The sequence below is a fragment of the Mesoplodon bidens genome (assembly GCF_964165515.1).
Source record: "Mesoplodon bidens genome assembly, chromosome: X".
Lineage (NCBI taxonomy): Eukaryota > Metazoa > Chordata > Mammalia > Artiodactyla > Ziphiidae > Mesoplodon > Mesoplodon bidens.
The window spans coordinates 97,353,588-97,380,440 of NC_138163.1; the positions used below are offsets into that span (position 1 = coordinate 97,353,588).

General features: G+C 49.2%; 1 protein-coding gene across 5 annotated transcripts; it reads left to right on the forward strand.

Annotated features, from left to right (window-relative positions):
- Positions 1-5,199: 5,199 nt before the first annotated feature.
- Positions 5,200-26,100, forward strand: GRIPAP1 (GRIP1 associated protein 1). Of its 5 annotated transcripts, none has more exons than XM_081222750.1 (26): positions 5,200-5,268; positions 7,342-7,408; positions 7,550-7,611; positions 8,594-8,620; positions 9,527-9,634; positions 12,225-12,375; positions 13,207-13,391; positions 13,581-13,631; positions 14,333-14,364; positions 14,468-14,515; positions 14,655-14,754; positions 16,061-16,138; positions 16,350-16,442; positions 17,179-17,313; positions 17,719-17,814; positions 18,045-18,257; positions 18,389-18,502; positions 19,299-19,376; positions 19,461-19,556; positions 19,685-19,741; positions 19,848-19,947; positions 21,906-22,036; positions 23,169-23,291; positions 23,445-23,538; positions 24,358-24,527; positions 25,551-26,100. In XM_081222750.1, exons 1-26 carry the CDS (start codon positions 5,227-5,229, stop codon positions 25,641-25,643), a joined length of 2,544 nt encoding a protein of 847 aa, XP_081078876.1. In that variant the 5' UTR covers positions 5,200-5,226; the 3' UTR covers positions 25,644-26,100. The 5 variants fall into 5 exon arrangements, with proteins under 5 accessions (XP_081078876.1, XP_081078878.1, XP_081078877.1 ...); XM_081222752.1 differs by having other exon boundaries at positions 24,373-24,527; XM_081222751.1 differs by having other exon boundaries at positions 13,584-13,631.
- The last annotated feature ends 753 nt before the right edge of the window (positions 26,101-26,853 follow it).

Consider the following 26,853-nt stretch of genomic DNA (forward strand, 5'->3'; position numbering starts at 1 on the left):
TAATGTTTGAAAAAATTTAAAAATCAACCAGGAGGTCAGGTAATCCCAGTATGGAATGGAGGCTGTGACAATATAATCTAACTATTATAAACGTATGACATAATGTCGCTGAAGTGCATGGGGAGAAGGTATGCTGATCTAAGTAACCTTGAAAAATGGTATTTTGACTGGAAACTCCAAGGCTAAAGGCAAAGGGAACCATAGAAAAGCACTTAACTCAACTTTGGTAAAGTTGTTTCCCACAGGAGTACAGGTTAACAATTCTGATATTGCTATACATATACACTGGGATCAAACAATTAAGTAAATGGGTGGTGGATGACTGGAGCTGGGTTTCTCACTGTTGGAATGGAAGGCTACAGATGAGCAAGAAGTGGAGGCTAGAATGAACTATGTGGTACTGGAATATCAGTATGAATTTGTATGTATCTTAAAATATATAGATGGGGACCTCCCTATTGGCACAGTGGTTGAGAATCTGACTGCCAATGCAAGGGACATGGGTCCGAGCCCTGGCCCTGAAAGATCCCACATGCTGCAGAGCAGCTAAGCCTGTGTGCCACAACTACTGAGCCTGTGCTCCAGAGCCTGCAGGCCACAACTACTGAGCCCACGTGCCACAACTACTGAAGCCTGCATGCCTAGAGCCTGTGCTCCACGACAAGAGAAGCCACCGCGATGAGAAGCCCACACACCGCAACAAAGAGTAGCCCCTGCTCGCAGCAACTAGAGAAAGCCCGCGCGCAGCAATGAAGACCCAACCCAGCCAAAAATAAAAACAAATAAATAAATAAATAAATTTATTTTAAAAAATATAGAGAGATGAATAGATACAGAAATACTTATAGATATATGTGTATACATGGGTTAGCATGCATACATCGATTTTCTAGCTCCTAGGATCATAAACATGGTCAAAAGACAACTGAAAAACTGGGACAATATATATGCAACATATATTGCAATATAGTGTTAATATCTCCAATATACAAAGAACTCTTGAAAATTAAGGGGAAATAAGTCCAAAAAGCCGCTAGAAAAAAATGGGCAAAAGATGTGGGCAACTCACAGATTAAAAAAGGATATTAAGATGGCCTTAAATTATATGAAAAGCGTAATTTCACTCATAATTAGAGAAAAACAAATTAAAACTACACCAAGAGAATGGAGAAACAAATTGTGGTATATCCACAGTATGGAATTCTACTTATCAATAAAAAGGAAAAATACTAGTACACACAACTTGGATGAATCGCAGAAGCATTATGCTGAGTGAAAGATGCCAGACACAAAAGAGTATATACTGTCTAATTCCATTTGTATGAAACCCTACAAAAACACATATAATCTACAGTGACAGAAAGCCAATCAGTGGTTGCCTAAGATGGAGTGGAGGGTTGGGATGGGTCACTAAGGAACCTTTTGGGGGTAATGGAAATTTTCCATATATTGATTGTGGTGGTGGTTACAACTTTGTATGTGTTTGTCAAAACTCATTGAATTGTACCCTCAAAATAGGTAGAGGGGTATACAGATAGAGAATATATCTCAATAAATTTCGTACGTTGAAAAAGGAAAAAAAAAAAAAAAGAGCCCTGGCTGAAACCATTTTCCCACAGCAGGGAGATCGTTTAGTCTGACGAAAATGAGAGGGGAAAAAAAACTACAATGAGATACCATTTCTTTGTTCTGAGATTGGAGAAAATTTAAAAATACAACAACACAGGCTACTGGCTAGTCTGTGGGGAAACAGGCACTCAAACACATCGATAGTGGGAATGAACTTGGAACAGCCCTTTTGGGAGGGAATTTGGGAGTATCAACTAAATCCAGATATTCACTTTTTGATGCAGCAATCCCAGTTCTATGAATTTACCCTGACGATACACCTTAGATAATAAAAAAAAAATACTTATATGTACAAGGTTATTCTTTTTGGCATTGTTTATAATTGCAAAATATTGGAAACCACCTACATGGGCAAACATAGAAGAGTGGCTAAATTATGATACATCTACAAAGTGGGGTACTATGTACCTGAGACCGAGAGAGAGAGAAAGAAGATATTATCAAATGAAAAATGCAAAGTGTAAAAGAATAGTTATAGGATGCTACCCTTAATGTAGGATAAATAAGATAATATACATGTATGTGTCACGGCAGAAAAAATTTTCCTTCTACCCTTCTAGGTTCTTTGCTGGTTTAATAATTAAATTGACATAAGACAGATTAAGAGGAGAAAAACTAATTTCGTATGTACAGGACACCCATAAAAATATGAGACCCAAAGGTAGTTAGGCAATTGAAGCTTATATGCCATCCTGAGCTAAGGAATGGAATAGGGGCTTCAAAGGGGTTTCAAATGGGAGGAGGGCAATTCACAGGATGATAAGAAGAGCAGATGTTTGGTAGTCAAACGTTTGCCCTGCCATGTGGGTAAGTCTTTCAGATAAAAAGTTATCTCTGATATAGCTCTCTTTCTGGGCCAGGCCTCTATCTAAGTTCTTCTAAGCAGTTAAAAGAGAGGTAAAATTTTTCTTGAGTGTGCTGGGTCTTGATTGTTTTCAGCTTAAAATAAGCCACACGCCAAAGTGGAACATTTTGTAGACACTTCTTCAAAGAAGACATACAGATGGCCAACAGGTACATGAAAAGATGCTCAATATAGCTAATTATTAGAGAAATGCAAATTAAAGTGGCACGTTTTGGGGTGGCATTTCTGCTCCCCTTCATATGTGTTCATTTGTGCGAAAAGAAACAGAAAAGATAAACCAGAAATTAAATAGATTAGTTACCTCAACAAGGGGGTGGAGGGGAGGGCAAAATGGAATTCAAGCGAAAATAAAGGAACCTAACAATATTTCAAATGAATCGTGCAGCCTCATGGCGGGGGCGGGAAGAGGGAGAACTAACCCAAGTAATTTTTTAAATTAATTAATTAATTAATTTTATTTATTTATTTTTGGCTGCGTTGGGTCTTCGTTGCTGCGCACAGGCTTCCTCTAGTTGCGGCGAGCGGGGGCTACTCTTTGTTGTAGTGCACAGGCTTCTCATTGCGGTGGCTTCTCTTGTTGCAGCGAGCAGGGGCTACTCTTCATTGCGGTGTGCGGGCTTCTCACTGCAGTGGCTTCTCTTCTTGCAGAGCATGGGCTCTAGGCACACAGGCTTCAGTAGCTGTGGCACTCAGGCTCAGTAGTTGTGGCTCTCAGGGCCTAGAGCTCAGGCTCAGTAGTTGTGGCTCTCAGGGTCTAGAGCTCAGGCTCAGTAGTTGTGGCGCACAGGCTTAGTTGCTCCGTGGCATGTGGGATCTTCCCAGAGCAGGGGTCGAGCCCATGTCCCCTGCATTGGCAGGCGGATTCTTAACCACTGCACCACCAGGGAAGCCCTCCCAAGTAATTTTTGAACACAGTATTTTGATTACCATCAGATTAAAAACAAAAAGGAACTGCATCAAATATTGAAGCTACAATAGGCTTGTTAAACACAGTATTTTTACTACAGACCACCAGGAACCTGAAGACAAAAGAAGCTGTAAAAAAGTATTGACCTGTAGTTGGTAGATTTGTTTTGCACAGTCTTATGGGTTAGCAATTCTGGAGTTAATGTGTATTATATGATTACACAAATAAGTAAATTTATTGTGGATTTTGGGAGCTAGGTTTCTTTCTGTTGGAGAAGGGATTTACAAATATGAAAAGTGAGGAAACTAGAATGAATCTTGTGTTGTTGTGTTGAAATAGAAGGTATTAGTAGTGTACCTGTGTTTTTAAAGTATATATACCTATAGCAAAATATATAAATATAGATGTGTGTTTACATGGATTAGACTATATACATGTATTTTCTAGCTCTGTACACTGAGAGGGCCTAGAAACAATTACACCCTAGTAGCAATGAATACTTTCTCAACTGGGGCTGAAAAGGAGTAATGTTGAGTCTGGAGCATCTTGTAATGCCAGAAAGGAAGTGCGTTAACAAAAATGATGGGGGCATGTCAAAGGGACACAAAAGTCAACTTGAAGGAGCTCCCACTGGCCAAATCTGGGACAATTTGAGCGTGATTGATTATAATTTATATTATGTATTATAATTTATAATTTACTGAACAAAATAAGAACATGAGTCTGTACAGATATAAACACATAAATGGGGAAGAAGAGAAAGCTCTTCCTTACAGTAGAAGAGTAACTAACAAGTATCAAAGGAATGTTGGTGTTAGAAAATAATCGATGGATGCTGAAGCCAATGGTTCAAAATTTTTATATTGAGAGACAGAGAGAGAGAGAATGACAAAGCAAAGGTGGCAAAATGTGAACAATTGATGAATCTGGCAAAAGGGTACAGGGAATTTCCTTGTACCATTCTTGTTTTTCTGTACGTTTAAAATGGAATCAAAATTAAGTTTCTCCCTCCTCCCCCCCCAAAAAAAAATAAATAGGGTGTATCCTGGTACATATATGTTGCTGCTAAACATGCTTTCTGATTTTTTTCCTTCCCACATAAAAACTACTGTTTGGGTGGCAGCGTTTGCAGAGGTGGCCAGTAAGCACCAGAGAGGCTTATAATGCATTTTAATACTTATTTGAATGTTCCCGGTGTTTCGTCATCCTATTTTTGTTTTTTAAATGCAGCTTTCCCGTTTGAGTCACTGCCATTCTTTCCTCACAGGTATTTTAAATTTATTGGTGGCTAGGCCCTTTATCTAACAACAGCATCATGTTAAGAAAATCAGCGTCAAATCTTTAAAAACAAAACAAAACAAAACAAAAAAAAAACGCCAACGGTTTCACCAGAGGCGGAATTCCCTTTTGGGGTCACCCGGAGGAGGGCGGGAACAAGACATGCGCAAGGCTTCCGCTTTCTTTTCTACGGTAAAGCCAACCATTCTCCTTAAAGGAGTACCACGGAAGCGTGATTTTCGGTCTGCAAACGCATCCCTAGCGACGAGTCCACCCATGACACAGGGATGCCATAGTGTCGCATCACAATGAGTAGTCCATGAGAGCTCAAAAGCCAGAACAAATTACCTTGATTCTGGTAAAATATTACATTGCAATTCACCTAACCTGTCGGTTTCCTTCTCTCGTTTCCCAAAGTGCTGAACTTCCGGAGTAGACTCCTCCCCCTCTATTCCTGCCCAGTGGTTTGGTCCGACCTTAATGCTACTGACAGGAGGGACAAACTGCGTCTGCGCAGAAAGCTCTTCGGGGGGTGGGGGGGAGGAACATGGCGCAAGCTCTGTCTGAGGAGGAGTTTCAACGGATGCAGGTGCCGCTCGCCGGGGAAAAGACCACCGGGCTAGGCGACGGGGGGGCGGGGAAGAGAAAGATCGTCCCACCGGCTCTGAGCAGGGGTTGGTTGGGATGGACCTTGAGCCTAAGGGGTTGGTCTGGAGAAGGGAAACTGAGACTCCGAGTGGTGAGACTACTGGATTCCGAGATACTGTTGGGTTCTGAGGGGATGGATTCTGTTAGCCTTGTGGGCGGAAGAGAGAGTCCTAGCGTGGGCGATACCTTACTCAGACCTGGAGGGGACGAGACCTTTGGGCCCGTGCGGGGGACACCTTGGGTGGGCAACGGTAATGCTGGGCTTTGAGGGAAGGAGATCCTGAGAGGGCGAAACCATTTTGCCTGGAGAGGAAGGAAGCGGGCGTTGGGCTGTTTGCTGCTGTTTGCTTCATGGTGGGGGGAGCCCTGGAGAGGGCAATACCATTACCGGTGGGAGGTGGACGTTTTTGTGGGAGATACCACTATGTCAGGGGACTGGGGAAAGACCCCACATGTCATTGTTGCTGGGAGGTGGAGCTCCTGTGCGAGGGGTGGTAGCGGATCCCAAGAGAGGGCAGTACCATTGGATGATTACGGGTGATCCCATTAGATGTTGGGTGAAGAAGGCCCTGAATGGGTAATACGATTAATCCTTGTTGGAGAGAGGACCAGAGGAGGTGAAAGAGTGATAGATACCTTGGACTGCTTGGAGGGGAAATCACCGGTCTGTGGAAAGGTACCCTGACTGAGTACTGTGACCACTTGATTCTTTTTGGGGGGACTCTGAGGTGGATGAAAGGCCAGAGTGGGCCCTTGTTGAGAGAATTCCTTACTGGGGAAGACCATTGGATTTTGTGTGGAGACTCTGAAAGGGGGAAACCCTGCGTAGGGGCCTGTGGGAAGACAGGAGGAACTCCGAGTGAGAGCAGGTATTCCATTCATCCTTGAATGAAGGAAACCAGTTGTCGCTATGTGAGGGACCCTGAGGGTGGAAGACTGAGATAATTGGACCAGAAAAGGGGAAGGCCCCTGTAACTTGTGCAAAGTATTCCATGTAAGAGTAATCCAACTGGCCCACCCAAGGCCTTGTGGGGGAAAAACCCTGAAGGGTATAGCGTCATCCCATTGGATTGTGACTGGGGAGATCTTGAGGGGTACAGGGGATCCTTGAATGAGGAAGATTGATTCTGTTGGTCATGAGTGAAGGGAAAACCATTGGCCTCTGATGGATAGAGACTGTAAGTGGGTGCCAGGGGTGTTCCAACTGGATCAGGACTGGGGGAGACAGATCACTGGGTCTGGGAGAGGACAGGGGCAGGAAAGATTCTATAGAGGCCAAGCCCTCTCACCTTTAGCAGACCACCCAGGGATGGAGGCTGGTGCCATGGGAGAGAGGGAAAGGTCTTGGTGGGGTAAAGGGATGGTGGTCTGGGAAGAATTGGCCTCAGCACCCTACAGGGCTGGTAGGTAGGGATATGCTGTTTGGAATGGCCCATACTTCACTTTCCCTCAATTCTTGAAAGGGGTCTGGACATATTTTGAGAGCTTTGGGGGTGGGGACCCTGGGCAGCCCCCTTTTACTCAGTGAAATTGGTCATAATACCAGGCCCTCTTCCCTTGGGAAAGAGGGAGGAAGGCAATCCCCTGCCCCCTACTCTGGCCAAGAGGATAGGCAACACCTCTGACAGAAGACAGAACAGTGTTTAGCGTGTGACGAGGCCAATCCAGATGAAGAGGCAGACTTTATCCTGTGGGCATGGAACACACATGAGCAAGAGACTGACTGGGTCAGCATTCTGTCATGGCCTGAGGGCATAGCTGGATTGGAAGGGGAGAGATGGAGGCAGCAGGGAGACAGGTGAGGCTGACTGTGTTTATGTATGTAGAACTGGAGAAGGTGGGACAGGCTGAGCGGCTGGACTCATTTGGGCTGAAGCAGGCATGGGTCTTAGGAGTGACTAAAGAGGCGCATGGAGGGCAGCAGGGTCTCTAGGGCTCAGAGGATTGGTTCTCTCCTCATGAGGGTAGGGGGCACATTCCTGCCAAGTCATTTCCTTCCCTGCTTCCCCCTAAGGCTCAGCTCCTAGAACTCCGGACAAACAACTACCAGCTTTCAGATGAACTACGCAAGAATGGTGTTGGTGAGCCAAGAGGGTCTCATTAGATGGGGGTGGCTTTGGAGGACGGAGGCCAAGGGGAAAAAATCTCAGAGGCCTGGCAGGAGGACCTTTCAGCTCCTCACCACTGACTGAGGCTGAGACTCCCTGCTTTCCCCACACCAGAACTTACCAGTCTTCGACAGAAGGTCGCCTACCTGGATAAGGAGTTCAACAAAGCTCAGAAGGTACCCCCTTCCACCTACTCACCCACCCGTGTGTTCCCTGTAGCCATGTGACTCATTCGTCTGTCCAGTGAGCACCTACAGTGAACCAGACCTAATGTTACATGCTGTCACTAGTCATTCAAAAATTTCTCATGGAAGTCTCCTTTGTTTGGTAATCTTATCTAGGTCTGCTTAATTTATTGATTAATTTTCATTTACTCTTAATGCATTTTTAATTTCAATTACTCATTCTCATTCACTGGTTGCTAACTAACTAATGAAATCTATCAGTAAATCTGCCTTGAATCTGCCTCCTGTCCCCCACTCATACTCCTGCCTTGTGCTCCTATTCCCCACCCCTGTCCTGGTCCCGTTGGTAAAGTGAGACTAAACCTACCTCTCAAATCCTTTGAAGATGAGATAGCATATGACCTACCACGGCCCCTCGAGGCATTCAAGACCCTCCTTTGTCTCTTCCTTCACTGCTCTGTCCCCATGCACAGTACAATGTTATATGCAGTATGTTCTCCATGTATATTTGTTAGATGAAGGAACACAGAATGCAGAAAGTCTGGCAGTCAGAAAGCTAGGCTTCTCTTCGGTAGGGTGCTGATTTCCCAACCTGGCGATGCCCTCAGCTGCCCAGCAGGGGAACAGCAGTTTCCACGGTGCATGGGAGGGATCCACATAGATGTGTTTGGACAGATGGAACAGTGAAGCCATAATTTCTGAGCCCAGAGATCCAGCCTATGAAGGGTTAAATGCTAAGACCCATGAAAAGCCTCAAGACCGTAGAGGAAAGGATGTAAGCAGGGTGCTCCTCACTCACCCACTCACTCACTCCATCATTCCTGTGGGCTACTGATTGTGGTTAAAGACACCCCCATCCCTCCCCCCCCGTTATCATTGTCCTCCCTTGACACTTGCCACAATATCTCCATACCCTAGTGAGGGAGTCCGTCTCTGGTCACCTTATCTCTCTTCTCACCTCCCTCACCTTTAGGCACTGAGCAAGAGCAAGAAAGCTCAGGTAAGGGGACCCCTGGCGGGTAAATGTGTCTGGGAGACTGCCTTAGAGGGGATATTTCTGTATGCTGGGATCTCCTGGTATTGGCCTTTCTTTCTCTGTGTGTGCGCTTGCATCTGTGACTACCTCCCTGCCATGTGTTTTTGTGTCTATCTTTGTTCTCCTGTTTTGTCTCTCACTCTGCACCTCTCTCTGTATGTCTTTCCTTCCCCCTTTCTTTCTCTGTGTCCTCCTCTCTGAGTCTCTGTCTCTGTCTTTCTGTTCCTCTCGGATTCTTGTTTCTCTCCCCAACCTTCTCTTTTTCTTTCCCCCACCTGTTCCTATCTCTGCCACCGTTTCTCTCCTTTCTTCTTTCCCTTTCTTTCTGTCTCTTGACTCCTTGTTTCTCTCTCCCCTGTGCCTCTCTCCCCGTTCCTCTCTCTCCTGTTCCTTTTTCTCTTCCTGATTCATTTCTTTCCCTGACCCCCTCTCTCTGTTCTCCCTCTGTTGATCTCTCTGTTCCTATCTCTCTGTCATCCTACCTTTTCTTTTTTTCTCTCTCCCCCATCCCATCCCTCTCTCCTTCCCTATCTAACCCCCTTTCCCCATCTTTCTCTGCTTCCTTTCTTCCCTATTTCTATATACCCCTCTCTTTCCTCCCACTGTCTCCCCTCATCCCTTTCTCCTTCCACATCTTCCCTTCTCTCTACCCCATGTCTCTCTCTCCCTCTCTCCCTCTCTCCCTCCTTATCTCCTCTTTTATCCATCCTATGTCTGTCTTTCCCCCTGTATCTCTTGATCTCACCCATCTCATTCTCTGTACCCTATGTTCTCCCCCCAATGTCATTTTCTCCCTCTCTCTGTTTCTTTGCCCTACTGCCCCATCCTTTCTACCCCTGTTGGAGACCTGGCCCACATCTGCCACTGCAGGAAGTCGAGGGGCTGCTGAGTGAAAATGAGATGCTGCAGGCAAAGCTGCACAGCCAGGAGGAGGACTTCCGTTTGCAGAACAGCACGCTTATGGCCGAGTTCAGCAAGGTGCTGGTGCCCTGGATAGTTGAGGGGGGTCCAAGGGGTAGGGGCCACCTGGGCTGAAGCCGGAGGGCAGCTGAGGGTGGTTGGACAGAGGCTGGCCCTGGGTCACTGTCCATGGTGCTGAAACAGGGCCTCGATCTCTGCTGGGGGGCAGTGATTTGACAGATGGGACCACCCACTGTGCTGGGATTAGAAGGCTCCAAGCCATGAGGTCAGCTGGTTCCTGACCAAGTCACTCCTTTCCTTTGAGCTTCAGGTCTCCTTGTGTATATTTTGGGGCCGATGCTATGGAGCCCCAGGTTGTTGGGAGGTCTTAGGTAAAATTCTTACGCTTAGTATGGGATGGAAAGATGTTTGAGCTGCTTCCCTTTTCTAAGTTTTTCATGTGTTTTAAGGGAAAAAAGTCTCACAGCAACAAAAAAGGTATTTCCAAGGCTCTACCTGAGAATGTAGGGCTCAAAACCTTAAAAAAGAAAACAAACCAAAAACACAACCTTTGTGTAGGTACAATACCAGAGGCAATTTAGTAAGTAGTAGTTAAGAGCCAGAGGCCTAGATTAAACTCTTGGCTCTGCCTTTTACTGACTGTAACCTTGAGCAAGTCACTTAAGCTCCCTGTTTCTTGGTTCCCAAATATTTAAAATGGAAAAGATGATAATGACAGTACCTGCCTGGCAGGGCTTTTGTGAGGATTGAATGGGTTAATGTCTATAAACCACTTAGAACAGAGCCTTGCACATAGTATCAGCTATGTAGGTGTTAGCTACTGATAGTATCCTTTTATTTATTCATTTTCCCTCTCAAATATTTCTTGACTATTTACAAGTTTTATATCCATCCTGTGACCTTGCCCTGCCTCAGCCCTTACCACCTCTATTCCCACAGCCTCCTCGCTGGTCTCCTCACTTCTAGCATCTTTTACCAGGCCAAGCCATAACGGTTGTCCTGACCCGCAGGTCTTACCACGTTGCTTCTTTAGACAACACCTCCCAGTGGGTCCCCGTCCCCGAAATTTCAGAACCCCTGGTGCTCACATAACAGCTGACCTCATCGCCTCACTTCTCACTGCTTCCTGCCTCTGGCCTCAGTGGTATCATGGTTCTTGCCGGGAGAGACAGGGGCAGTTATTCCTCTATAAACCCAGCTCGTGTTTCTCAGTGCCTGCCCTGGGCTAGGCACTGAGCCAGGTATAGAACCTCCTTCGCAGTACCCCTCCTCCTCCTGGAAGCTAGAAATGCTCACAGGGAGACCTGAGTTCCGGGCCCGCCTCCACCACGTATTTGCCAAGATATTTCAGCTCAGTTGTTCCTTCAACAAATAGTTATTGAGCCCCCACTATGTGCTCTGTGTTCTGGAAATAGTTGTGAGCAGTACAGAATAGTCCTCCCTCTTGGGTAGCTTATATTCTGGGGGTGGGATGGGGAAAAAGATGATAACATAGTAAACAAACACTAATAATAGTACTGACAGCTGACAGTTACATAGTGTTTACTGTGTACCAGGTCCTGTTTGATGTGCTTTACATTATTCACTTATTTAATTCTCACAGCAAACCGATGAGATATCATTACTATCCCTATTCGACAGATGGGGAAAACTGAGCCCCCTCGAGATGAAGTAATTTGTGCCAAGGTGAAATGGCAGAGTAGAAATTCACATCCAAGCGGTCTGGCTTCTGAATCTATGCTTGTGACCTACGTTACAAAACAAAATTTAATTGTGAATCACAATTTATGATCCAAACATTTTCAGAGATTTAAAAAACTAAGAACATATTAGGTAAATTGAATTGCGATTCCTGCTAGGTAAGAAAGAAGCAAACAGAATGCTGTGCTAGAGAGTATTGGAATTTCTGTGTTGGGGGATACTACTTGGAAGGTAACATTTGAGCAGAGCACAGAAGGATGCAAAAAAGTCAGTCATGTGAAGAACTGGATGAAAGGAATGGTGTTCTGGGTAGAAAATATCCCAGGCAATAAAATAAAAATTCTCTGTGGGCCTCAGTCTTCTCATCTGAAAATGGGGACAAAGGATCTTGTCAGGTCTGCTGTGTGAACTGTGTTTTCTCCAGGAGTTGAGCAGGGGGCTGGCTTAGTTTTATTTGCGTTGTACTCCTCTCCACGGGCTCTCCAAGGGCTAACGAGAGGGAGCCATGGGCAGTGCTAACCCTGGAAATGCTCTGAAAGCTGTCTGTGGTGCCTCGGCTCCCAGACGCAGACCCCTCCACAGAAGAAGGCTGGCAGTGGGGCTATCCATGATGCTGACATCTTGGACCAGCAACTTCCAGAGGAGCCTGAGGTCGTGGATTGCGACTGTGAGGTTGCAAGCGGGCAAGCGAAAAATTGTTCTCAGTATTCTCCATCTTCCATGTCTCTGTCACTTAACAGGTGTTTGAGTTTGAGGTTGTTTAACATCTGTGCCTCAGTGTCCTTATCTGTGAAGTGGGGATAATGAGTAATGAGAGCCTCTACATCACAGGGGCGTTATGGGAATTAAATGAATTGTAAAGTACATGGGCCAAATGCTATGTATATTTCAGCAAATGTTGTTCTGATTCTTTGCTTTTCTGCTACCTCACTTGTCCCCTGCTCAGCTCTGTAGCCAGATGGAACAGCTGGAGCGGGAGAACCAGCAACTGAAGGATGGGGCTGCCAGGGCAGGGGCTGCCCAAGCCGGGAGCTTTGTGGATGGGGAGCTGCTGAGACTGCAGGCAGAGAACACAGCCTTGCAGAAGAACGTGGCAGGTGCCTGGAGACCCTCCTGGGAATGTGGGGACCTTGGGGCTTGAGTAAGGTGTTGTCTTCCCTGGGGGAAGAAAAAGGCTTCAGAATCAGGCTTGGCCCTGCCATGAACCAGTGTATGATTTTGGACAAGCCATTTCACCTCTCTGAGCCAAAGCTTCGTCATCTACGAAGTGCATGTAGTGATGTCCACCACCTGGAAAACTGTAGTAGAGATAAGAGGTGATATCTTTCTGAGTTTAGTTCAGCACCTGGTACCTAGCAAATGTTACTGATAAGCAGACTGGACATCAGAAAGGAGGTGTTTGCTAAATGGAGAAAGCGAATGAAGGAGTGTTAGGAAGATTCTGAGCCCAAGTTGTCAGTGGGGTCTGGGATGAGAGCTGAAAGAAAATTTGATAAAGTGTGGGAGTGAGTGTCCTGATGTGTGGACTTGTGGAGAGCAGCTGGGCTTGTGGGGTGGTGAGTGGTAGTTTGGTGATCAGGAAGGAGACTTCGTAGAATGTGGCTGGGGATTAGAGGTTATAGGAGGATTCAGCTGTAAATGGAGGATGGTGGGCATCACCTTGGAGGACTGTGGGTGGGGCTTGGGGATGGGGTGGGGCTTGGGAAACTATCTTGGGCTGATTTGATGGTAGACAGGATTTCCGTGGTTGGTGGGGCTTAAAAGATTTGTGAGAGGTGGGGGCGAACCTTTGTTTTGTAGGCTTATGGCCACCGAGGCAGGGTTTCTGCTACCTAAGGGGTTGAAGGCCAGTTCTCCTTCTATTTGAGGTGTGTCAGGGGTCTTCTGAGACTACCTCATCCATCATATGTCTCTGTTCTACCCACCAGCCCTGCAGGAGCGCTATGGGAAAAAGGCTGGGAGGTTGCCAACTGCCACTGGGGATCAAGGGAATCACCTGGGGGGCCCAGCTTCCCCTGTCCTGGCCCCCATGCCATTGGCAGAAGTGGAGCTGAAATGGGAAATGGAGAAGGAGGAAAAGAGACTGCTCTGGGAGCAACTGCAAGGCTTGGAGGTGAATCTGGGTCTGTTGGGGCTGGGGTGCCAGGAGGCAGGCAGATGCCCTAGCTCTGCCTGTGGTCCCACGGAGATATCTGTGACATCATCTTGTGGGCTGATGGATTAGGAAGGCAGGAGGGCAGGGAAAGGCACAGGCCTTACCTCCCCCCTTGCTGATAACAACTCCCTCCCTCATCCTTCCCAGCAGACCTTGAAGCAGGCTGAAACATCCAGGTTGCAGGAAGAACTTGCTAAGGTGGGGCTGCCGAGCTTTCCCTGGACTTTGCCCCACCCACTCCCCACCTGCCATGCTTCCCCTGGTAGGGTAGAGGGGCAGAGTATCTCTTCAAAGCCTCAGTTTTGTCATCTGTGAAATGGAGAGACTCACATTTATGTCTCAGATTTGCTTTCAATATGAAATGGGCTAATGTCCTTCTATGTCTTGTGCATGGCAGGCCCCATCCCATCCTTCTGGGTCCTCCGATCTCTGCTTTTTTATTCATCTATCCATCCATCCATCCGTCCATCCATCCAAGCATTTATAGACTGCTGGCTCTTATCTTAGGAACTTGAGACGCAGTGGTGAGGCAGCCAATCATGATCCTGTTTTCCAGGCCTCCCAGCCTAGCTGTTCTATGACATGGCCATCGGTCGATAGGTCGGAGGCATAAATGTTGGGCTTTGGAGCCTGAGGAGCTGGGTAGAGGTCATGTTTTTGCTGCCAACCAGCTGCGCAACCAAATTATTTAACCCTTCTGAGACTCAGTTTCCCATTTGTAAAGCCAATGGTGCTCACTTCTCAGGACTGTTTTGAGGATTCCATGAGGTAACAAAAGTAAATTCCAGTTTCTGTAAAGGACTTAGTAGGAGGTGTCTGTAAACATGAAGTTAATTTTTGTCTTTATTAATATTATTCTCATTCTTATCACTTGTCTGTACCCTCCTCCCCCACTCCAGCTCGCCGAGAAACTGAAAAAGAAACAAGAAAGGTAAATTTCTTTCTTCCAGAGCTGGGGGGAAGGGGTTTGGGGGTACTAGGGAGGGGATTGACTTGTGGAATGGACCCATATATGTCTCTCTTTCTGTGCCCAGTTTTTGCCGTCTGCAGACAGAAAAGGAGACGCTATTCAATGACAGCCGGTAACTACCAGGGTTGGGGATATTGGTGGACAATGGGTCAGTGCCCAGCAGGATTAACCGAAGATCACAGGGGCAGAGCTGGGAGACTGGGCCTCAGTCTGTGGTCGATGTGCCCCTCCCTCCCACCAATCACCCCCAGGAACAAGATTGAGGAGTTACAACAGCGGAAGGAAGCTGATCTCAAAGCCCAGTTGGCTCGAACTCAGAAGCTGCAGCAGGAACTTGAGGCTGCCAATCAGGTGAGGGGTTGGGTTCTGAGATCACTGGGATAGGGACAGGGCTGGGAGTCCGGGGAGCTCTGAGGTCTACGGAGGCTAGTTGGGGAGTCTGATATTTCCTGTGTTGGAAATATAGGGACTGGATGGGTCCTGGGCCCCCTAGGAGCTAGGAAAATGGGAACTAGGGAACCACGAGAGCCCTAGGAGTTGGGCTAGGAATCTGCATGAATTAAAGATCTCAGCGGGGCTGAGGACTAGGGGCCTATGTGCCACAAGTTTGGATGAATCTGAAACTCCAGGGGATTAGAGACAGGAATCTGGAGAAATCTTTTGTCACTGGATTGGGAACAGGAGTTTGGAGTGAGTCTGAACTCCCTGGAGGTTGGGTAACTTTGAGACCTATGGGGGCTGGGTGGATATAAGACTTTCAAGGGTAAGCCAGTTGGGCCTGGAGTCTGAGTGCATTTGAGACCCTCAGAGCTTGGGGGCTGGTTTGGGTCTTAAGACATGTAGGAAGTTGGATCATGTGAGTTGGTGGTCCCTGGGGGCTGTGAATAAAAAACTGGTGAGTCTGAGACATCCAGCGACTGGAGCAAAAGTCTAGGTAGGTCTGAGGCTCCTAAGGGTTGGCGGCCGGGTGACTTTAAAGCCTCCAGCCTTCCCCTTAGAGTGAGTGAGTCTCAGGGCCCTTGGATTGGGGGATATGATGGCTTGTGGGTCTAACTAAAGCCCCTAGGAGCTGGGGACAGAAGTCTGGGTAAAGCTGGGTGTGAAGATCCCCAGAGACTGGGGACAGGAGCGGCAGGTGAGGTATCAGTCTGAGACCTCACCAGGAGCTGGAAACTACACACTTGTATCAGTTTGAAATCTATAGGATCGGGGGTGGTGAGTTTGGGTGGGTCTGAGACTCTTGGGAACTAGAGACATGGGGGTTGCATGTGTCTAAAACCCCTGGGGGTTGGGGTCAGGAATCTGGGTGAAGCTGTAGTCCCTGGGGGTTGAGTGTGTCTGAGAATCCTGGGGCCTCTGAGCTGGAATCTGAGTGAGTGTAAGACCATCTTATGGATGGGGGCTGAGTGAATTTGAAATCCCCAAGAGCCTAGGTGGTTTCTGAGGTGTTTAGAACTGGGACACAGGGGTGTGTGAGGCCCCTGGGGATAATGACCAAGAGTCTGGGTGAGCCTGAGATCTCTGATGGCTGGGTAGTCCAAGGCCCTCAAGTACTGGCAGCATGCTGCCAGGTGGTCAGAGAGGGAGTCTGTGTGGTCATATGTACTCCAGGGGAGGCTGAGGTCTGGAATGGGCTCCCCTGACGTGGTCCCCACAGAGCTTGGCAGAGCTGAGAGATCAGCGGCAGGGGGAGCTCCTGGAGCATGCAGCAGCTCTGCGAGCCCTACAAGATCAGGTACATTGTACTGAGCGGGCTCAGGGAGGTGGGGGTGAGGGTGGGGGCAGCCTCAGTGGGTATTGTACAGGCAGGCAAGGCCCCAGGGTCCTGCTTCCCCTGGTCGTCATTCTCGTGGGTGTGTGTATGTGTGTCCTTTCTTTCTTGGCTGCGGGTAGGTCCTGTCCTCCTGTTCTGGACCCACTCTCACTCGTTGTGGGGGTGGGGCCAGGTGTCCATCCAGAGTGCGGATGCGCAGGAACAAGTGGAAGGACTCTTGGCTGAGAACAATGCCTTGAGGACTAGCCTGGCTGCCCTGGAGCAGGTACAGGACACGTGGGAGCCTGCGCCGATCCCTCCCCAGCTCCCCGTCTCCCTCTGCCTTTGATCCACATTGGGGCAACATTGTCTGGACCTCATGCTGTTCTCCTGCCTCTGTTTCTGTTTCATTCTCGGCTTCTTCTTTCTGTTGACTTCCACCCCTCTTCTCTCTGGTCATCCATCCCTGCTTTTTTTTGCATTCTAGTTTCTTCTCTCCAGTAAAGTGCAAGAAGTGTACTAATCTTAAGTGTACACTCAGTGAATTATCCCTGTCTGTATATTTATCTGTCTCCATGTAGCCACCACCCAGATGAAGATATAGAGCATTTTCAGCACCCCAGAAGGTCCCTTTTACCCCTTCTCAATCAATACTTCCCCAGAAGTAACCACTCCTCTGACCTTTAGCAACATAGATTAGTTTTGCTTGCTCTTCAACTTCATTTAAATGGAATCAGACACCCAATCTATGTCTGGCTTCTTTCCTGAAGCGTTATATCTGTGAGGTTTATCCATATGTAGCACTGATGTGTCCTACTTTCTCTGTGTACTATGTCATTGTATGAATATACCACTCTTCCCAATCCCCTGTTGATCTCTTTCTCTCACTGCTTTTCTCTTTGAAATACTCTCTCTCTACTCCTGGCTCTCCTTTCACCTCTCTCCCTGTCTCCCTGGAACACCCCGTGACTGGCCCCTGGGGCCCCTTTCACTCCACTTTCCATCACCACCACTCTCTCCAGATCCAAACAGCAAAGACCCAAGAACTGAATATGCTCCGGGAACAGACTGCTGGGCTGACAGCTGAGTTGCAGCAGCGACAGACTGAGTATGAGGACCTCATGGGACAGAAAGATGACCTCAACTCCCAGCTCCAGGTGATGCCTCTGGCTTTGACCTGTCTCCTCCTAGTTCCCTAGTCCTGGATCAGTGGAGTTTCCCATGAGGTGCTGTGGGAAGACCATGGAGTCAGGTGGACTTGGGTTCCAGTCTGACTCCCGAACTTATTAGCACCTGTGTGTCCTAGACCAAGTCATTTCACTTGAGACTGAGCCTCTTCAGTGAGTTAGGACAGCCATTCCGATTCCACAATAGAAACCGGAATTACAGCGGGAGAATGAATGCTGGGGAGCAGCTAGCAGCCTCTGCCATGTTTCTCATCTAGAAACAGAACATCACCCGCTTCACCAGGGCTAAGGGAGATGTTCTACCAGAAATGTCCTCGGTGAGCAGCACCTCCTGGGGGCTCTTTATCGAACTCACCCTTCTTGTCCCCACATTAGGAGTCATTGCGAGCCAATAGTCGGCTGCTGGAACAGCTTCAGGAACTCGGACAAGAGAAGGAGCAATTGACCCAGGAACTACAGGAGGCTCGTAAGGTGGGCAACACCACAGGGGGAGGCCCAGTCTGCAGGGGGACAGGTGATGTGGGTAAGCCCACGGGAATGGGAGGGCACAGAAAGTGACCAGTTCCCTGAGGACGGGTGAGTGACTTAGCCGTTCAGTCAGGATGGGGAGGAGGTGGACTTAGGCTTGTTCCTTGGGCCTTGTTTGGCGTCGGGGGAGGAGGTTGACTGACATCCTCCTGCCCCCCTCTCCTGGGTGCCAGAGTGCTGAGAAGCGGAAGGCCATGCTGGATGAGCTAGCCATGGAGACGCTGCAGGAGAAGTCCCAGCACAAGGAGGAGCTGGGAGCAGCCCGACTACGGCACGAGAAGGAGGTGCTGGGGGTGCGCGCCCGCTACGAGCGTGAGCTCCGTGAGCTACACGAAGACAAGAAGCGGCAGGAGGAGGAGCTGCGCGGGCAGATCCGCGAGGAGAAGGTGGGTGGGCAGCTGATGATGCCTCTCTGCCTGTAAAACCTGGAGAGCGTAGCCTTGCTGATGGGCCAGGGGCTGGTGTGGGTGAGGCGCCCGCTCCTCCACCTGGCCCTTGCTGCTCTGCCCTCTTGCAGGCCCGAACGCGGGAGCTGGAGACTCTCCAGCAGACGGTGGAAGAACTCCAAGCTCAGGTACACTCCATGGATGGAGCCAAGGGCTGGTTTGAACGGCGCCTGAAGGAGGCTGAGGTGAGTTGCTGCAGAGGCTGGTTGGAGGGTACGCGTGTCAAAGCAGGGGACTGGAAGTGGTCAGACCCTGGAACTTTGTGAGGCTCTGGACTTGGGCGTCCCCACAGCGCCCCCTGCCTCAACAGCAGCCCTCTGGAGGGGATCAGGCCATGGCCATCAATCAGGAGGGCAGAATGTCAGATGTGCAAATTTGCAAAGATGCCTCTTCCTTCTGAAATTGTACTTCTGTCGGAAAATTATTATAATGTAATAATTCTAATTTTGATGCAACCAGAACTTTTACTACTATTTTCTGGAAAAGTCATGGTAATACATAAGAGGCAGTGTCACGTAGCAGTGAAGAGCACACATGCTGGAGCCAGTTGTTTGCCTGGGTTTGAATCCTGTCTGGGCTGCTTTCTAGCCCAGACAGGGCAAGTAAATAACTTGCCTTGGGCAAGTTATTTACTTCTCTGTGGCCCACTTTCGACATCCGTAAAAAAAGGGATAACAATAATACCGGCTGTCTAGGTGTTATGGGAGGGTTATATAAAGTGAGTTAATATATATAAAATCCCTACAACATTCCTGGTGTGCAGTAAGTGCTACGTTATGTTTTATTAAATAAAGTAAGATGTAAATGCAGATGTTGGTCTTCGATGTGAATGGCGCAGCCCTCAACGTGACACTCTGTTTCTTCTCTGCATACACAGGGGCCCTGCTGCAATCCCTCACACCGCTCACTGGGTGTGATGTCCTCTGGGGGGTGTGACATCCTCTGGGGGGGCCGTGGTCAGACCTGGGACTTGTCTTGTAGGAATCTCTGCAGCAGCAGCAGCAGGAACAAGAGGAAGCCCTCAAGCAGTGTCGGGAGCAGCACGCCGGCGAGCTGAAGGTGCCCATTGCATGATGGCATTCCTCTCTGGTAGGAGGACTGAGGTTTCCCAAGCTGTGGCCTGAGCTGCCCTCTGCTTTGCAGAGCAAGGAAGAGGAGCTGCAGGGTGTGCGGGATCAGCTCCAACAGGCTCAGGAGGAGCGAGACTGCCACCTGAAGACCATCAGCAGCCTGAAGCAGGTCACCCACTGGTCCCTCCTGGTCCCTCGACACACCCCGGGCCTCAGCATGCAGTAGTGGGGCAGGGAGGGAGCACACTGCATGCAGCCATTCTGGCACCCACCAGCTGTGCTTTCTCTATCCCACAGGAGGTGAAGGACACGGTGGATGGGCAGCGAATCCTGGAGAAGAAGGGCAGTGCTGCGGTACGATGGGGGAAGGGGTCCAAGCATGGCCCACTCCTGCCCTGCGGCCACCCCCACCTGTGGGCCCACCGGGCCTCAGCCCCTATCTTTCCCCCATTCCCCACAGCTCAAGGACCTCAAACGGCAGCTGCACCTGGAGCGGAAACGGGCGGATAAGCTGCAGGAGCGGTTGCAGGACATCCTCACCAATAGCAAGAGCCGCTCAGGTGAGGGCCCCGGACGGCAGGGGAGGCTTAGGTGTGGGGAGGCAGAGCTCGGGTCTGAAGGCTGGGGCTGCTTCCTGTACTTCACTCTGCAGGGCTCTCCTGTGTCTTCTGTCCCTCTTGCACTTTGTCTGTCTTTTACCCTTTCTCTGCGTCTGTCCCACCTCTGTTTCTTTCTTTCTTTTTTTTAATTAATTAATTAATTAATTAATTAATTAATATATTTATTTATTTATTTATTTATATTTGGCTGTGTTGGGTCTTCGTTGCTGCACACAGGCTTTCTCTAGTTGTGGCGAACGGCGGCTACTCTTTGTTGCGGTCCATGGGCTTCTCATTGCAGTGGCTTCTCTTGTTGCGGAGCACAGGCTCTAGGCACGTGGGCTTCAGTAGTTGTGGCACGTGGGCTCAGTAGTTGTGGCTCGCGGGCTCTAGAGCTCAGGCTCAGTAGTTGTGGTGCACGGGCTTAGTTGCCCTGCGGCATGTGGGATCTTTCCGGACCAGGGCTCGAACCCGTGTCCCCTGCATTAGCAGGCGGATTCTTAACCACTGTGCCACCAGGGAGGTCCCTCCTTCATCTGTCTCTCTCTGCATTATCTCTCTGTGTGTCTCTCTCCTTTTTGCTGTGTCTCTTCTCTGTTTCTGTCTCTCTCTGCCTCCTCATGTCATCTCTGTATCTGCCTTTCTCTCCTGGCTTTCTCTTTCTAGTTCTCTCCTTTTCTCCTCCTGCCTTTTTCTTCTCTCTGTTCCTTTACCTCTCTCTCTCTTCTCTCTCTCTCGTCTGTGTCTCTGTTTGTCTCCCCACTACCCCTCATACACTCCCACACCTCACCCAGAGTCTCTAAGTCTCTTGTATCCATTCTCTCATTCTATAAATACGGACTGAGCCCTCTCGCTCACATCCAGGATCCCTGGTAGGAGGCCCCCCCCAAGTCTCAGTCCCCTAGGAGCTCCCTGTTGAGCTAGGGAGACAGACTTACAGTCAGGCAGCAACACTACTGTGTGATCATTATGCAGCTAAAATCCATGTTATTTTTGCCACTTAAGGCAGAAGACACAACAGAAAAATTTGAGTTGCCTTGGGCTTTTTTTTTTAGAAAGAAATGGCCTTTAAATATGTTTAAATAAATAAGATGCAGTGATGGCTCTGGTGCATCTCCCGTATCACAAGCGAGAGAAAATGTGCTCCCTGTCCCTCCACAGCCATCCTGCTCTTGCTGGAGATCCTTGGCTTGTGGTGTCAGCCCCCATCCTTGACACCCAGAAGCAGCTGCAAGAACAGAGACACAAGCTTAGTGGCTGTGTTTCAAGTGACATGGCAAAAACGGGTGTATCTCTTACCAAATCGGTGTCTCGCTGAGGCACTCAGTCTCCTGAAGTTACCTCTCTTTATAAGGGAGGACTTTTATTTCTGTTCTGTTACAGATTGGTGTACAGATCAACAAACAGATTCAAATTGTGTGCCATACATTCTATCCGTCCATTAGGTGAAATTCAGATTTAGGTGCATGGCTACGAGTCTGCCGCCATCTTTTCTCTCTCTGTCTCTGCTCTGACTAGTGTCCTTAGCCAGGGTCTCTGTTTGCCTCTATCATCAGCTCTGGCTTGCTGTCTCTCTGGGGTCTTCTCTCTGCACATAGGGGTGCCCCTCTGCCCTCTCCAGCTGTCTTTACCCTGAGTCTGAGTGCATTCGCCACTTTATGCCCATGTGTGTCCACATCACCATCTTTCTCCCCGTCTTCACCTTTGTTTCACTTCTGGTGTGTGTTTGCCTAGAGAGGCAGCTCCTTTTTCGGTTTCTGCCTTTCCCTACCCTACTGTCTGCTTCCACTGTTACCCATGCCTGAGTGTCTCTTTGCCTCTCTCCATCTCTGTCAAATCTATTTCCGCCTCTTCTTGCCAGTCGGTGCCCTGGGACCCTGGGGGATTGGGGCTCAGATTTCTCTTCCCTCTCTTCCCAGGGCTCGAGGAGCTGGTTCTATCAGAGGTGAATTCACCAAGCCGGACCCAGACTGGGGACAGCAGTAGCATCTCCTCCTTCAGCTACCGCGAGATCTTGCGGGAGAAGGAGAGCTCGACTCTTCCAGCCAGGGTAAGGGGCGGGGAAGAACCTACAGCCCCAGCTTCTACCCAAATTCTGGGCCCTCCTTTTTCCCTCCCCTGCAGCCATCTTCTACTCTGGGCCCAGCACACACATTTTCTTGTCAACTTTTCCTCGAGCTCACCAACTTGGATTCAGATTGCTAAATGGGGGATGGACAAATTATTCTCTCTGACCTTTGTTTCATCATCTGTGGGCTAATTCCACCTTTCCTGGTGCTATAAAATATGTGGCTCATAGTAGGTGCATTATCCATGTGGGAGATCCTTTTTTCCAACTCATAATTATCACTTATTATTATTGTTGTCTGTGTCAGCTTCCTTGCCGGACACTTTTCTTTGGAAATAACCTTTTTATCATTCTGTAAGTAGTATGTATACATTGTAGAAAAGTTTTAAAAACACAAGCAAAGATTTTTTTTTAAAAATCCAAAGAAATCACATCTTCACCATACAGAGATCACCACTATAAATCCTTAGTTCATACCGTTCTAGACCTCTCTCTCTCTCTTTTTTAAACCTAAATAAGATTACAAGTAACCTGTTGATCTCTACCCTCCCAATTTGGTAAATTTTCATCTTTTTGAATACTTCGACCTTAGTCAGATTTCTCTAGTTGGTCCCAAAATGTGCTTTATTGCTGGTTTTATGAAAACCTGCATTCAATTTCAGAGCACATTTGCTGCATCTGGTTGCTTTATGTGCCTTAAGTTTCTTGAATCTCGTGTGATCCCTTTTTTTCATGACATCAACCTGTAGAAGAGACCAACCCAGTTGACCTGAAGAAAGTGTCCCACCTTTGGGATTTTCCTGCTGGCTTCCTAGTGGTATCATTCAGCTCGTTTCTCTCTCCCCTAGTTTTCCTGTCAACTGGAAGTGAGAGCTCATTTGTTATAGGCTCTCCCTTCATGGTCTCAATAAGGCTATGGTGTGGTGGTTCCTGTCTCCCCCTTTAAAAGGCAAAGGGGGATCCAGAGTCTCTGAGGGTGCCGAGACTTGTCTGCAGTTTGTCTGCAGCCCCAGTTGCAAAGCCCACCCCGGCTTGGTTCTCCTTCTCAGCCCCTGATCCTATCTGGGGTGTCGGCACTGAGCCTGGGCTGGCCTCTCTGCCTTCTTCCCCGCAGTCCTTATCCAGCAGCCCTCAGGCCCAGCCCCCGCGGCCAGCAGAGCTGTCAGATGAGGAAGTGGCTGAGCTCTTTCAGCGCCTGGCAGAGACGCAGCAGGAGAAATGGATGCTGGAGGAGAAGGTGCTGTCTGCCTGCTCGTCCCCTCTTGGCCTGCCCTTGGGGAGGAGGCGGGGTGGCAGGAGTTGGGGGTGGTGGGGTGATATCTGGCCAGGCCCCTCCTCATGGGTGAACATGCACAGTTGAGGGCCTGAGGTGGGCTGGGCCACCCTGCAGGTGAAGCACCTGGAGGTGAGCAGCGCGTCCATGGCAGAGGACCTCTGCCGGAAGAGCGCCATCATCGAGACCTATGTCATGGATAGCCGGATTGGTCAGTGCCCCCTCCCCAGCCCTCACCCCTCGTCCAGCCCCTCACCTACCCCCTCCTTCCCCACTGTCCAGAGCTGCGGCTTCTCTCCTCTCCTTACGGAGCTCACCAAAGTTACTGCCGAGACCACAGGTGCTAGAGGGAGGAGCCAGGCAGGCCAGGACCTGTGTGTCTTGCTCTGTATTCCATCTCTTGTCTCGGCTCCTCCCTCCTGTCTGAGTCTCTGTCGTCTCTCCACTCTCCTTTCTCTAGTGTCTCTCTGTCATTCCCGTTGCCCTTTCTCCTCCCTGTGTCTCTTCCTCTGCTTTCTCTCCCTTCTCTTCTTTCCGCCCCATCCCCCCCCCATCTTGTCTCACTGTTCCTACTGCCTGTCTAAATGGTTCCACCTCTGGAAATTTTCATTCTCTGGATGCATATCCCTTTTAGGGTCCTTCTCTCCGCTCTTCCTCCCCTGTCCTCCTTTCTCCTCTTCCTTCCTCCATCCCCCATCTTTATTTCTTTTGTTCCCTTCTTTCAAATCTTCTCCTCTCCCTGTTTTTTCCTTATTAATCGGAACAATACCAGTTGACGCTTGCTGAGAGCTGACCGTGTGCTCTGTGCTTTGCATACAGTCATATGTGTTCTTCCAGCTCCATGAGTTAGTCCCTAACCCCATTTCTCAGGGCCGCACAGCTAGTAAGTGAAGCCAGGTCTCACATGGCAAAGCCTCTGCTCCCTCCGTTAGATGGCTTCTCCCCCCATTTTTCTCCCCCACTCTCTGTTCCCCTCTTTCCCGCTCTGTCTCTGTCTCTCCTTCGGCTCGACTGAGGGGGTGATTCTCAGCCTGGGCCCTTGCAGATGTGTCTGTGGCAGCAGGCCACACAGACCGTAGTGGGCTGGGCAGCGTCCTGAGAGACCTAGTGAAGCCAGGCGACGAGAACCTTCGGGAGATGAACAAGAAGTTACAGAACATGCTGGAGGAACAGCTCACCAAGAATATGCACTTGCACAAGGCAAGTGTGGCCTACCAGCCTACCCCTTTTTCTCTCCAGCCACATAGCCCCTGGGTCATCTGTCAGTCCCCTCTCCACACACCCCATTCACCAAGCACTCCTTCCCCCTCATCTTCCCATCCTCCAGTCAACCTACTCACTATCAGTTTAGTCTTTCACTCTTCCTTCTGTCCTTGCAACCACCCACTCATCCATTCATACACACATTCAGCCACTCTCCCATCAACCCACCTACTATTTGCCCATCTGCCCTGCTACCCGTCTAATCATCTGCCCATGCCTTTGCATTTTTTTTTTTTAATATTTGGCTGTGCCGGGTCTTTGCGGCACATGGGATCTTTAGTTGCAGCATGCAGGATCTAGTTCCCTGACCAGGGATCGAACCCAGGCCCCATGCATTGGGAGCATGGAGTCTTAACCACTGGACCACCAGGGAAGTCCCCTGCACCCATTTCCTGATGCATCACTCTCTCTTACCTACTCATCAGTCACCCCCTGTCTTACCTTTTACCCACCCGCCCAGCGACCTGCTTGCCTACCTGTTGTCCTCCACCTGTCCTCTGAACAGTTTATTTTTCCACCTATTTGCCTACCATGGATCTCCCATGCATCCACCCACGTGTCCACTAACCCATCCTGCCACCCAAGTATTTCCCCACTTTTGGGGGAAGTCAGAAAGGATGCAAGTCCGGCCCCTGCCTCTGAGAAGCAAGCTCACCATTTAGAGACAAGAAGGTGGCAGGGGTAGGGGTCATGTCCTCCAGCCTCACCACACAGAGCAGATGATCCACTCCCATGTCCATATCCCTAGCTCCAGGCACTCCTCACCCCTTCACACACACCACACACACCTTTCCAAGCCCAGCCCACTGCTGGGAGCTCTGGGAGCTGCTCCAAATACCTTCCTGTCTCAGGCTAGACATAGCTGGGCATTGACGGGATGAGGAGGATGACACCCAGGCTTGCTGAGGGTGCCATCGACTGCCACCTTCTCTGACTCCTGATGGCTCATTTGTTTCTTAGGACATGGAAGTTCTGTCCCAGGAAATTGTGCGGCTCAGCAAGGAGTGCGTGGGGCCCCCTGACCCAGACCTAGAGCCGGGAGAAGCCAGCTAAAGACCTGCAGGCTGCACCCACTCCCTCCCTTCCCCACCCGCCATTCCCTTGGGCTGTGGTGGGAAAATAGGGGCCAGCGCCAAAATCAGATAGGTTGGGAGACTGGACATTAAAGGGGTTGGAGGCCTGATGGCTGGCGTTAGTGACCCTGTCTTAGGGGCTGAGGCCCCTGGGGAGTGGGGAATCCTGAGGGGAGGGGCAGGGATTCTCCTCCTTCTTGGCCCTGGCTCCCAGGGGCCTTTGCCTTCATCTCTGCATGAGCTCTCCCTCCCAGAGACCAACTCTTTTTTTTATTTTATTTTATTTTTTAATTTATGTCTGGAAGCCTGGCTACTCTGCATTTGGGATTGGGGATGCTGGGTGGGGCACGGTCCATGTTCAGCGTTCTAGCAACATGTGTGTGTGTGTGTAAAAGCTGTGCAGCCAAAATACCATCTGGCCAGACTGGCCCACCCACTGACTGTCTGCTCTGATTCTTTCCAACCATGAGGGATGTGCTGGGGGTGGTGAGGTTATACCGTTAGAACGGGGAGGGTGGTCTCTGGCTGCAACTTTACTCTCCTTCCCCCACCCTCACCCAGCCTGTCTCCAGTTACTGTTGACCAGCCTCTCAAACTGAATGGAGCAGAAATATCTGCAGATATGTATGTGGGTGAATGTGTATGGGGTGTGGGTATGGATGAGTAGATAGACGGGAGGATGGATAAGTGGTTGGATGGACTGATTGATGAGTAGAAGGTTGCATGGATTGGTGATGGATAGGTTGGGAAATAAATGGATGGATAGGTGATTGGATGAATAAATGGACAAATGGATTGCTAGGTGGATAGGTAGAGGATGGATAGGTGGGGGTATAAATGGACAGATGGATGGCTAGGGAAATGTGTGGATGGATGAGTGGGCAGATAGGTAGATGAGCTAATGGGAAGAGTAAAGAGTAGGTGAATAAATGATAGAGCAATGGACAGATGGACAGATAGTTGGGTGGTGGGGATCCATATGGGTAGGGGTAGATGGGGTGAATGTACAAATGGATGAGTGAATAGGTAGGTGGATTAATGACTAAATGGACAGATGGGTGGCTAGAGGGAAGGACAGAGTAATTGGCTGTGTGAGGGGGAGAATGGATGGATAAGTGGGTGGTAGGTGGGAGGAGGGATGGACAAATGGACAAATCAGGAGTGTGATGAGCAAATGGAGGATTACATGG

Excerpts from the sequence above, each read along its gene's own strand:
- GRIPAP1 (XM_081222750.1), top strand. The coding sequence starts at position 5,227 with ATGGCGCAAGCTCTGTCTGAGGAGGAGTTTCAACGGATGCAG. Across the intron at positions 17,815-18,044 it reads AACTACAGGAGGCTCGTAAG|AGTGCTGAGAAGCGGAAGGC; the intron begins GTGGGCAACACC and ends CCTGGGTGCCAG. Across the intron at positions 19,557-19,684 it reads CCATCAGCAGCCTGAAGCAG|GAGGTGAAGGACACGGTGGA; the intron begins GTCACCCACTGG and ends TCTATCCCACAG.